Raw genomic sequence first — 13,654 nt, 5'->3', positions numbered from 1 at the left:
GGGATGCAGTCTCCTATATGGGCCATTGCTATGGGGAATGGAGGGAAGATCAGAAAAGAGAGTTGTCCTCACAGACTGCTGCCACAGACAGGACTGGAGCAGACATCCCCCAATGTATGGAAACTTACAACCAGAGAGGACTGAAGAGCTACTGATGGGAAAAATAGTAGAGAAGAGAACTGGCAGCATATCCAGGGGAGTTGAGAGAAAGGAGGATTAGGCGGCGTGGCAGCATTCCATGAAAGAAAGGAATCAAACACCTGGGCAGCATGTGCAGTGATTGTCTAATGATTGTGTGACATTGATTAGAGCCCAGAGTAATACACAGAGTTGCCATGTAGGTTACATACACGCAGCTCAGGCTGTGCTGATAGATCTCAATCTTTGTTTGCAATGCAGTCCTAGGGTGCTTCTGAGCATGGATTCTTCTAGTCATGCAGCACTAAGGAAGCCAAATGTGAAAATGCCGATTTGCACATCTGAACACCACAGTGGATATGGCTCTGGACAGGTTCAGTGACATACCCGAACTTTCAGTGTGGGATTTTCAGAAGTGCTCAGTATTGCCCTAACTCTGCTCTCCTTGAAGTCGAAGGTAAATTGATTTCAAGGGAAGCCCAGTTGGGCCAGCCCTGAGCACTTGTTAATATCCCATTCCTAGTGCCTTACAGGAGCCATATTAATTGTGCTGAAAATTGTCAGAGTTTGTAAGTCTTTCATGGTGTCCTTTTCAACTAGAACAATCTTCCTAGTCCAGGTCATCAGGCTCCTAAGTTCTCCTAATTTACATCCTTCATCAAACTGTACTACTTCAGCTAGACTCATTAGTGTTAAAGCCTATCTCAAGGTCCTGTGATTTGAATACTAATCTCACAACATGCTCTCCTCCCAGTGCTTTGTCACTGTGTCTCTCTCTGTCATATGGTTGGCAGCTTGCTTTTGTGCTTAGTTTTGGCCTATGTAGATGTTAAGATCTATGGGCAAGGACTATGGGCTAGATTTTCGAAGATATGTAGGTGTCTAAAGATTCATATAGGTGCCTAGTGGGATTTTCCAAAGTGCCCAAGTATCTTAGGCACCTAACTCCCTTTTATTAATATAAATAACACTTCTCTAGAGCCTTTCAAGCAGCACTCTTCAAGCTCTTTAGGAACAATAATGTACCATCTCCAAAAAACCTTAAGTATTTATTTAGTATTTATTCTTATCTCCACTTTTAATATGGGAAAACTAAAGCACAGGGAAGATAACTGGCATGCTGGATATCATTGACCAGATTCCTTGCTTCCCAATTCTGTGCTTTAATTATTAGACCATGTTCCTTGAGAATCATAGAAGTTACAGATGGAAAAGACCAGTTAGATCATCACACCCAAACTCCTGTCAATGGAGTTTCCAGTCTTATGGTAGAAGTCATTAAAGAGGCACAACGCTGGATTTCAGCCCAAAGGACAAGAAGCAGCAATGATTGCCAAAAAGGAATCCAATACCAAGTAATATGTCAATGCTTTAAATAAGGAACTAAATATAATCATCTAAAAGTTGGATAATTTAAGACCATTCCAAAAGATGTGTTCATAGAATCCCAAATGCATTATCCATTTTGCAGAGTCAAAAGAATATTTTTCTTAAATCAATTTAATTTCAGTTGAGTGTAGTATAGTCTATATAATCAGTGAAAATGTGAACCTCTGCATTTAGAAACATCTCTCACTAAAGAGAGTCCCTCTCCAAAATGATGCAGTTAAAATTCTTCTTCTTCCACCACCATGACCTCATCACTCCACTTCTCAGATCCATTCACCGACTGCTTCTCCATTTCAGCTCCTCCCCCTCACTTTGAGGCCCTGTGATGCTGCAATGAAACTCTGTGTGGGTGGAGGGCTCTGCTTTCATAGATCTGGTTACAGAACCAGAACCTGAGGCTCATCAGTGCTATGACTTCCAGCATCTCAGCTCTTATTTCCTCCTACACCCCTACCTGAACCCTATGTTCTGCCCAATCCTTAATTTATAATGGTATTTCCTATTTCACACACACACCTCCTTTTTTCCCTCCTCCATGCCTTTTTGCACACTCATGTCTTTTTGCATACTCTCTTGTACTCCAAGTATCCTCCATTGCCTTTTTCAGATCTCTTTAGAGATCACGTCTCCCCCCATAATTGACTGACAATTCTGCTGCGAGAGAGAGAATTCATAGACAAAAGACCTATTTAAATATAAGATAGAAGCTAGTTAGTTCTACGTTTTTAAGTTGTTCACTAGGCTAGACTCATGAAATATTCGTTTAATCTTCTTGAAGGTGCCATGAGTACAGCCACCACCATGCAGTTTTCAAACAACATCCTCAGTACAACACAAACATAACACAGGATTCTTGTGGGGTGGAGGGATGTCAAAAATTCCTTAGTGATTCAGTAGCACAATTCTTACTGAAAATCAATGGGACTTCTGCTTGGGTCAGTTAGGATCCTTTGAATATCCCACTTATAATCCTGTGAAATACCAGTCAATACTGAACTGTCTGAATTTTAAGTTTTTCTACAGTAACAGAGCTGAAAGATGTTCTGCATTTAAAAAAAATAAAGTTTGATTCTTTTGTTTTTACTACTTTATAATGCACAAAATAGGCCAGAAAGGTTTTTGTCTGGGGAAAAGAATTTCCTGCTTTGTGTTTTTTTTTGTGGGTTGGTTGGTTTTCAACCTTAGAAATATCACAAATGTCAAGTTTGGTCTTTCTTGGTACTGTGAGTTCTCATTCTTTAGTTGAAGAAGTAGGGAGGTAACAAAAGGATTTACCAAAGATGTCCTTTCTCCAAAATATATATTAGGCATTGAAATTGAATAGCTGTTAACAAAATGCAAGCACTTCTAAGCAGTCTGACTAAAAATCCCTTACCTTCACAATTGCTCTGTTTTCAATCTCTTGACCTTGTAGACATAACTTCACTAGTTTTCCAGTCGCTGTAGAGTATTCTAGGGTAGACAGGGCCTAAATATCTAATTTAAAAGACAGGAAAAAAATCTTTTTTTTCTTGCCGTCGTCTTCACATATTATAAAGAAGCAAAAAATGGGCAGAAGTCCAGCTTTTAAAAACCCTGTTGTTAGGTTATTCTTAACATAAAGGATCAAATGTGTCTTTAAACCAGACAATATTAGTGCTTGTTTTAAAGACAGGCATCTTATTCCAGGTATTTTTGGCTGCAGCCCCAAAAGTCAGCTTCCCTTTATCATTTTAATACTTCAGATACAGCAGAACAACAGTGGTAACTAACAGTTTTAGCTTAGCTCTGAATTTCCATTTGGTTATTGGTCAGCTTAGGTAACAACTTTAATGTTACAGAAGCACAGGTTTCTATCTGTCTGAGTTTAATTTTGGATTAGGAGCTGAGAAGTCATATCTGATAATGTGCATCCAAAGGCTAAGAAGCAGAGGCTGAAACATACTTAGAATGCTAAAAGATACTATAGAAATCTGCATAATGTACAACTTGTTCCTTTTGAATAAATATTTTACCATCACTTTAAAATTGGCAGAGGGTCTTACTCAGACTGTGGAAATGGAAACAGGCCATTTTAAAGATATAAATAAAGTTCGTTTAACGGCAAAATATTTGTACTTTTTATGAGAGCAAGGGTAACACTGAGTAATCTTTAAAAATCTATCGCTCAGTGAGGATAAGTCCATTGTCCAGTGACATGACTTTTCCTGTCAATCACAAAGGTGACAAGGGGGCTAGATTAAGTAAAGCTTGCCCAAGATTAACAAAGGAAGATTATTGACCTCATCCTGAAAGGGCAGAAGCCTGTTTTATCATTAAACCTTGGAAGAGAGATTCGTCCACAGGTAGCAACTTTCATATAAACGAACAAGTGTTTGTGAGGGATTCTCGATCTGAATAGAACCAGAAGGCTTGAATCTTGGGTCAATCTATTTTTCATTGTTGGTGGGGGTGAAGAGAGAAAAGGGCCCAGCCCGAACGACCTTGTCAGCAGGATCTTTGTAGGTTCCTGACTGCCATCTAAAGTGGAGAAAACAAGAAACGACTACATCAGGTGTTGGTGAGTACAGTCCTAGTTCGGAGTTTGATTGAGTGTTGTGTCAGCACACATTAGCAAGCAATTCACAATGTAAATGAACAATGGACCCCCATACACAAAACAGCTGCTCACTGCATAAAACTGTTACAGGGATTAGCAGAGCCAGAGGCTGAAATGTAATCAAATTTGAACAGGTGAAACGATTACATAGCGGACAGAGAATATTCCTGGGTGAATTAGCAACAGCATCTAGTTTTCCACTGTTGTGGTGACAGGGGTTTGTAACACATGTGTGGTCTGCTAAATTTCTGTAAATTTTCCTACCTTAACAAGTATTTAGAGAAGCTGGTGCATGCTGCTGCTTTTTTTTTTTTTTTTATGATACATGCTAGAAAATTGTAATGTGCTTTTCTTTCAGTAAACTGAGTAAAATTGTGTGTCTTTTTTTTTTTTCAAAAGACAGACCTGCTAAGTCTCACTCAGTTGAAGGGAGACTTTCCACCACTGGGATTAATTTTAGGCAGTTTCTGAAGTGCTGTCCTCTTGCCATTAAGGATTCTTCAAGGTGTTGGCAGTGGGATGTTTAAAGTCTCATGCATAATTTCTCAAGAATTCCCTGACTGAAAGTTCCTTAGATTTATACAGCTCTTAACATATGTCCATAACCATGAGTAAGTTTCTTCTTTTTTCAAACAATGAAAGACTTAATAGGCCTGAAAGGCTTTGTCTTTTGTTTTTTTTTCTCCTAATAAAGATGTGAAATAGAATGTGAAATTAAATAGAAGTGAGTAAAGTGAAACAAAGACAACAGTTAAGCATTTCAGGCTGTTGTGCAGAATGATCACAGGATAAAATCATGGCTAGTCTGGTGGAGGGTATAGGCTTACCTTGATATGCTGAGGTTTACACGTGAAACTCTAATTAACGTTAATGGATGCAGTGTGCACCCATTCCTGTGCACTGGGAGGAGAAGATTCTTTTTAGATTGTAAATCACACAACGAATGTATGATTGCTGCAGATCCTTTTGGATGAATAATTCACTGTACCTTAACTTAGCTCACAAAGATTTGAATGCAGCTGTGAGCCTACTGTATGTGTGTTTTAATTAAGTGTAGTGTACATTAAGAACCACCTGGGCATGAATAGCCCATAAAAATGATATTCAAACACTATGTATGCACACACACAGATGGTGTGGTTCCAACAAAGGGTGAAAACAATTTACTCTTGGAGCAGGAATTTTAAAATGTAATTTAATGCACAGATATGTTCTTTGAAGTCTGTACAGGGCTTAGGTCTGAATGATTCCTCCCCTCCCCCCCCCGCACTGTGTATTGGTATGTATGTGGCCCTCCCCCATCAGAGCACCTCACAATCATTAATCAATTTATCCTTATAATACCCTAGCAAAGTAAGGAAGTATTACTCTCATCCCTATTTTAGCAATGAGAAACTGAGACCCAGAGAAATTTGCCCAAGGTCACACAGGAAGTATGGAAGAACCAGGAATTGAACGCAGATCACCTGAGCCTTAGTCCAGTGTATTAATCACAACACCACTCTTCTATCTTGATGCAATTTCCCCCTCCTGAACAAATAGCCCATATAACTTTTAGTAATGGAAAGTATTCTGGGATACGGTTCGCATGCCAAGTAGTTTGTAAAATATGTTTTTTAAAAGTTGCCTTGCATTTTATTCTATCTTCCTTCAATAGCTGCAGTCCTGAATATACAACCCAAAGCTATCATTAACCACCACCACACACACACCCAACAAACAAAAGAAAACAGAAACAAGATCATTTTTGTTTTCAGTTGGTCATCACATCATCAAAAACCATCACAAAATGTATAAGGGACCAGTAAAGCTATTTAGGCTCCCAATGCAAATACCTTTTCCCAATCTGTCTGTTATATGAAGCATGCAAAAATATGTTTAGTATCTTTGGAGCCCGGTTTGGAGGGGGGAAAAAAGAAAGCAAGGAGCTTGTTGCCCTTCAAAAATTGTTAGCAACATTTGTTCCTGGAACCTCTTAATGGTGTAGACTCAGTCAAGAACTGTAACTAAGGAAGACAGTTGGCTTTTTTGTCTTGATAGGGCAAACAAGCGAGAAGTTTTTCAGAACATTATTAATATTGCTATTGCTTGACAATATGTATGAGTGACGGGTAAAGCTTGTACTAGTGCAGAAGATGATTAAAACCATTATATCAATGGTTGAACATATTTTATTCTGCTTGCAGTAAAACTATATTCATGTCCAAGTTAGCTCTACCTGTTGTTGAAACCCATTGGTAGCAACAGATAACTTTCCACTTGTAGATCAAACTTGGAGGGAACCTCAAGCAAAATGGAATGTTTTTGTCAGCTGGAGTCAGAATATTCTTTTATGGCCTGGTCCAAAGCCCACTGAGGTCATTAGAAAGGCTTTGAATCCAGTGGGCTTTGGATCAGGCTTTTGGAGTAGATAATAGGCCAACTTCTGATCTCAGTTAAAGAATGTATTGAAGTGACTCCATAGATTCACCAATGTAAGTGTGTAGGGCCAGTTTTCACAGGAAGTTTTTTCATTTAAAAAGAAAAAGGGGGGAGGGCATTTTTCTAAAAATGAAATGTTCAATGAAAAATTGTCAACATTATTGAAACTTCATGAAATATTCCACTATGTATTTTAATAAAATTGTTTACCAAAAGGGTTATGGAAAAATTTTGGTTACATGAAAACCAATAGAAAATGTGGTTTTAATAAATGAAAACTACCAAAAATGATTTGGAAATTTTTTTTTTTGGTGGAAACCAGTTTAACAAAAAATGGAAAATGGATCCATTTTCAAGCCCTGCAAAATGGAAACAGTTTTTAAAAGTGCAATGATTTTTTTCTACCAGCTTTATAACTGAGATCAGAATCTGGTTCACTGACTTTATTAATAATGGAAATAATTATCCAACATTTTATACAAACATATAAGGAAATACTTTATAGTGTTATTAAGAGCTAAAGAATAAGAGAAGAATCTGAACAGAAGAAAATGTTTAAGACAGATAATAGAAATATATAATTTTGCAACATTATGTAATATAGATATGATATGTAACAAATTAAGGACCTGAATGAAGACATTAAAATCAAAGGAACTAATCAAGTACATAGTTAACTTTAAGCACATAAGTGTTTGCAGGATTGGTTTCTAAAGCAATAGCAGAGGAAGAAAGGATTTAAGAGGCATATGCAAGAGTGTCAAAAAAGATTTAAAAAGAGAAGGGAGAGTCCTTCAGTCAAAAAAAGATCCTGCATGTGCCAGGCACTGCAGAGACGAAGGCCCCCGCATTAATGGAGGCAAGTTTGTACATATAGGACCTAGATCTGTCATCTGTTAAAGTCAATGAGATTGCGCCTGTTGACTTTAATGCAAGGCCGATTATGTCTGTATCTGAGGAAATTGTGCAGTTGTGTCACTATGCCACCTATGAGTGTGATGAGGACCACCCTTGTGAAAAATATTATCTTTAAAAGGAAAGAGGGTATGAAATGGAAGAGGAGGAAAGAAAATGAATAAGAAGCAGTAAAATGATTGCTTCTTTCCTTAGAGATCGGAGAGCTACTTGAACTGTGAGTTGAAAAAAAAAATCATATAGTGCAGGGATTTAATAGCTGATTATTATTTCATTTCCAACAGCAACTAGCCATCATGGCATTAAGTGCTTTAAAAAGGCAGGAAATTAATTATCCTAGGGAAAAAATCTGAAGATTGCGCATAGAAAGCTGTAAAAGAGCAAACAATTAAAGGTAATCAATACCATTGTTATTAGAAAACCTATGAGTACAGCACTTCTCCTCAATTAGAGAAAAACTGTATTTTGTGTTTCTCTCCTGCAACCTGATCTTTGCTCACTTCAGCCTGTAATCTTAGTTTATCCTTTATCGAGAGGCTTTGTTCTGGGTGTTTTTGAAGCACTGCATTTCTTTTTAAAGGTTTCACCAGAAGAACAAACAGCAATGAACTCAAAGAACAAAGGGTTGTTATTTCTTTCTTCCTTTTCTTCTTTTTCAAGTTTCATCTCATGTCTCTCCTCTTTCAGGAAGTTGATGGCAATAAAGTGATGTCTTCATTTGCCCCGCACAACTCATCTACCTCACCCTTGAAGGCAGAAGAAGGTGGGCGTCAGAGTGGAGAGTCATTGTCCAGCACAGCCCTGGGAACCCCTGAAAGGCGTAAAGGCAGCTTAGCAGATGTTGTAGACACTTTAAAGCAGAGAAAAATGGAAGAGCTCATCAAAAACGAGCCAGAAGGTAAGGCCTGGGAAATGAGCCAAAATTTTGTTTTCTTTCCTCCAGGTTCTGTCAACTTTGGATATCCATCCATCCATCTCCTGCACTTGTTGCTGGCAAAATGGAAGTGTGTGTCCTCTCTATACTAGGGATAATTTTCACAAGTGTTCCACCATTTCACCAGCACTGTTTAAACTTTTTTCCCAGCTTTGCCCTACTCTGCTTTATATGAGCTAGCTGCTGCCACCACCGTAAGCACAATGTCTTCTAACCCAGCTCAGAATCCGGTCTAATGGACATGCTGGTTGCTACAGTGGTGACAAGCTAGGGCCTGTCTACATTAAGGCTACTGACATTGCTAACACCAGTGAGCTGAAAACAGTGTTATCAACGATGGTAAACTTTTGAAAAAAATCCACTTGTATAGACAGCGCCAATATTTGAAGGACAGAAGGTGGAATTTGGTAATCATGAAAGGTCCTGGATTAAGTGTGCCCTAAAATATAATCCTTTTATTTATCTATGGAACAGATACTGTGCAAACGTAAATGTAATACACATTTCCCCTGTGCTGCTGTGGAAATTTTTCACCCCAACATTCAGGGACCACCTCTAGGAGGTAGCAGTAGAGTCTCTGTGCCCTTTCCGCCCTTGGCTTCGCTGCCAGAGATACGAGCTACCTGTCCATGGGGAGCTGTGCCTCCCCAAACAGCTCTGTGTGGTCCCACCCATGCTCCGCCCCAGGCCTCCTCCTGCTTCCTGCTGGCACTTTGTGGGGCCGTGGGCTGGCTCTTTCCCCTGCGGCCCTGGCCCGGACTCTGGGCAGCTGGAGCTGTGTTTGCACTGCCTGGTGTTTGGGGGAAGGGGGGGCCACGCTGCCCACCCTCCCTGCAGTCCAGGGCTGGCGGGGCAGGGATGCGCTGCCTGCCCAGCACTTCGGGGTGGGGGTCATGCCACCCATCCACCTGGTGCTCTGGGGCTTGGAGGGGGGACACCGCGCTGCACATCCAGCGCTCCAGGGCTTTAGCTGGGGAGCCTCACTGCCCACCTGGTGCTCCAGGGCCAGGGGTGCTCAGGTGGCCTTGGGGGGGAAGCTGGTGGCCGTGGTGGGTGGGGGAGGTGTCTGCGCTCTGGTGGGGGAAGGCAGAGGGGTCTCGGGCAGAAGGGTTGGGCTGGGCTGGGAGTAGCCTCCCCCACCCCACAGTTCACCCTCCGCCCATGCACCTGTTCTGTAGCAGGCCAACTCATTTCATAGAGGCCACTGAACAGCCTTTAGATGGGAAATATTTTCAATCGCTATCAGTCTGGGCTGAATTTAAACCAGTGATCTAAAGATGGAAGTCTCCATGTCCCATTGCACTCCCCTGAGCCATCCAGAAAATATTATTATAACTGTTTTGGTAGACCTTGTGGATTTCCAAGGCTACAGGGATTTGGTGCCCTTATATGAACCCACTGCTACTGATTCCCTAGTTACCTTGCAGTATTACTCACCATCTGACTTTGTGTGAGCCTATCCCTTTTCAATAGTTTATAAAAGTGGAAAAAACCCAACCTCGGAGCTCCCCAAAAGCTATACTATGCTTGGGTGTGCATTGATGATACCTGTGGGAAATTTTTAGGACTACATTTGAAGGAAACTGGCTGACAAAAAAGCAAAGAGAAGTATATTCACACTCTCTCGTATGCATGACATAACTGTAAATTAGTCTTCTCTTTAGTGGGACCCCTGGTAAGAGTCTGCTAAAAAAACAAATGCTTTGTTTAATAACCATTTTTTTAAAAAGGTATTAAACATATTGAACCATTCTGGTTTGCTTTTACCACTGACATTATGGCCAATGTCATGACCTTCTTTGTGCCTTGGAGTGGGAAAGACTTCTACACTGTGGCTGTGTGTGGGGCAGTGAGGAAAAGAAGAGGCAAAGTTGTTTAGGGGATGGGAAAGAAGAGGGATTTCTGGGCAACATGTAAATAAATTGTGGAGTAGGAAGTTATGCATGCTCCAAAGACTCCATTAAGGAAAGGCCACAGTTAGAGATGAGAATGGTTACAGCACGTATGCATTTCCTCATCTCCACTAAAATGAAAATATACGGTACAAACAAAAGGTATGCAGCTTTGTAAAGAGATTGGGAGGGAGTGGGGAGCAACTGAATGTTGGGCTTTACAAATGTATGCAACAGAAAATCTTTTCTTCCCTCTAGCCATTGTTCTATTGTCTTTCAAAGGCCATTAAAATGAACAACAGGTTGTGATGAAAATTTCATTAAGCCCTAGTTAAATCATTATGAGGGTGCCATATTCACGTCTCTGATTCCTCCCCATCCAGAAATAAAAAGAGAAAAGAAGGTGGTTTTGTTTTGTTTTGTTCTACTCTTCTTTTCCCTAAAAGCAAACTAACAAAAGTTCAGAAGTTAGAAGAGAATGGGAAATGGGGCGTCAAACAAAAGGAGGCCACTGAGGTGAGCTGACTAGGAAAAAAATTAGACTTGCATAAGAGCATTAAAAGGTGGTGAGGAGGGAATATGTCATCTCAGCAAGCCCTCCCACCACCACCCCTTGTTCCAGTCAGCATGAATTTTTTTAAGTAGCTAATTAAATTTTTATCTTTATGGGGTATGGAAGGCAAACCACTCTCAATTGTTTTTTAAAACCCTCCACAAAACAATATTGTCTTTCTCAAAAGTTAGCTTCCCACTGCAACCACTGCCTCTTTGCGTGTTAACTCTTTCAGAAAGTCTTTTTGTTACTGTTATGTTTTATTGATATATGCAGTGTTGTTGTAGCTGTGTTGGTCCCAGGATATTAGAGACACGAAGTGACAAGGTAATATCTTTTATTGGACCAACTTCTGGTGGTGATAGAGATGAGCTCTTGACCTGAAGAAGATCTCCATCTAGCTCAAAAGTTTCTCTCTCCCCAACAGAATTAGTTCAATAAAATATATTACCTCACCCACCTTGTGTCTCTAATGTTTTGTTGACACAGTTCAAGTGTGGCGATCTCAGCCATTGCTTGTTGCTAGTCAAGTAATAAAAAAATCATGTTTTCTCTCTGGATAAGATGTGCTACAATTGGCAATCTCTAATAATACATGCAGGTAACTCAACAGCAGGTGATGCTGTATGTCTCAGTACAAAATTTTAATACGGAAAGTACAGGACCTTGCACAATAAGGCTGTGATCTTAGCTGGGCACAGTTGTAATATAAATAATAATAATACCTAGTTTATTTCTCTGGGAAGAGAAACAATTTCAGTAGTGATAGTTTAAATCAAAGAGTTTCCTTTAATCTTCTTGACTCCAGGCATGAACTAGATTTCTGTTTCTTTATATATCCATTCTACCATTTGACAATGCATTTTGAAACTAAAGAAAAAGTACACTTGAAACATTCAAAGCACAGCATATGAGCAGATTCAGCTTTGCTAACTTACACCAGGGTAACTGAAACCTCCAAAAGAATTCTGATGAAGACTTTTGGCCAGGTGTAGTGCATCTGGTGATTAGCATAAAAATGACACTTAATGGTACATAACACTGAAGTTTGAGATGGGGTTTCCACTTTAAGCTGTTTGCCACAAATCTGCAGGTCACGTCTTTGTAACATTTACAGTGGCACATCACAAAGCCATTTCATGTTGTCCTGAAATTAACATTGCAATGTTGGGACATAATGGTATATGATACTTAGGGCCCTATCAAATTCATGGTCCACTTTGGTCAATTTCACAGTCATAGGATTTAAAAAATAATAAATTTCATGATTTCAGATATTTAAATCTGAAATTTCACAGTGTTATAACTGTAGGGGTCCTGACCCCAAAAGGCGGGGTGTGTGTGTGGGGATTCGCAAGGTTATTGTAGGAGGTGGGGTTGCGGCACTGCTGCCCTTACTTCTGCACTGCTGCTGGTGGCCTTCAGAGCTGGGCAGCTGGAGAACGGTGGCTGCTGGCTGGGAGCCCACCTCTGAAGGCAGAGACCCTGCCAGCAGCAGCGCAGCAGTAAGGGTGGCCTGATATGGTATTGCCGCCCTTACTTCTGGGCCCTCAGCAGCCACCACTCTTTAGCTACCCAGCTCTGAAGGTAGTAGCGCAGAAGTAAGGGTGGCATGGCATGGTATTACCACCCTCAATTCTGGTGGGGTGCTGTCTTCAGAGCTGGGCACCTGGCCAACAGCTGCCATTCTCCAGCCACTTGGCTCTGAAGGCAGTGCAGAAGTAAGGGTGGCAATACCACAACCCCCCTAAAATAACCTTGTGACCCTCCTGCAACTCCCTTTGGGTCAGGACCCCCAATTTGAGAAATGCTGGTCTCCCCCTCGAAATCTTGTGTGCTTTTACCCTATACTATACAAAGACCAGATTTCTCAAGGGGACACCAGATTTCACGGTCCATGAAACATTTTTCAGGGCTTTGTTAGGGCCCTAGTGATACTGTATTCATTGTGACACTATGATATGATGTGATGCAACAGCATTGCATTGTGAAAGCCCCAAAATATCTGTTGAGTTCCTAGAAGAGCTAGCATGTTAAGATTACAGGTTGTGGATTGCTCCTTCAAAATTGGGACAATATACAAATATTGGATGGGTGGGATATTTGGGGCCTGATCCAAAACCCATTTAAGACGTGGAAAAGAAAAGTATTTGCTGGTGCAAGTGCTAATCACCCTCAAAAATATATGGATTTTAATGATTTTACCAAACATATTACAGTGTGTGTGTGTGGTTCGGAGCAGGTAGCATCATTCCTTTTAAGAAAGTATTTTGTGGCTAGAGATCAATGTGTATATTTTAGGGTGCAATATTGTTTTGTTGTATATATGTACTTGTAAAAGCCCCATTGAGGGAAGCCAGTCTATCTAGTGTTTCCTCAGAAATTTACAAAGGATGCTTGGCTTGCTTTTTCTTTCTTCCACGGGTATAGTGATTGCTTTTTTGTGATTTCTACTTAGTCCTAAACCTCACGCCCATTATTTTTAATCTTCTGAACCTGCCATTTTGCTTTTGACTTTCGCAAGTATCCAGTGGAGAATGAGGCATTGTGGCACATAGGCATGGAACGTTTTAGCAAATATAAAATCTGTGGAATTTTACTCATCATTGATGCATTGTGCACTTTTTTTCCTTCTCAAATTCTGCTGAAAATCCTCATAGACTGCTTTAGCATTCAGGTCCCCAAAGGCATAAACCTATTACCGAAGTCACACGATGTTATTTTACATGAAACATTCCATCCTTTTCTAACTTAGACTTCAGAAGAGGAGTCAGTCCCTTTTTATTTCTGGTGTACAATAATGAAGATAATGGAGTAGGTTTGGAGAAGCCTTA

The 13,654-nt window shown here is 40.3% G+C and overlaps 1 protein-coding gene across 5 annotated transcripts in view; it reads left to right on the top strand.

The window, feature by feature from the left end:
* SOX5 (SRY-box transcription factor 5) overlaps positions 1–13,654 on the top strand; it is a 547,425-nt gene that overhangs the window by 268,620 nt on the left and 265,151 nt on the right. For all 5 annotated transcript variants that reach the window (XM_073318355.1, XM_078849539.1, XM_078849535.1 and 2 more), the window contains exon 3: positions 8,129–8,339. In XM_073318355.1, the coding sequence (XP_073174456.1) occupies positions 8,129–8,339 (211 nt within the window). The remainder of the gene's footprint in view (positions 1–8,128; positions 8,340–13,654) is intronic.

Source organism: Lepidochelys kempii, chromosome 1 (assembly GCF_965140285.1).
Source record: "Lepidochelys kempii isolate rLepKem1 chromosome 1, rLepKem1.hap1, whole genome shotgun sequence".
NCBI classification, from domain to species: domain Eukaryota; kingdom Metazoa; phylum Chordata; order Testudines; family Cheloniidae; genus Lepidochelys; species Lepidochelys kempii.
The sequence above is the reverse complement of the archived record's forward strand: the minus strand, read 5'-3'. Positions and strand labels throughout refer to the sequence as shown.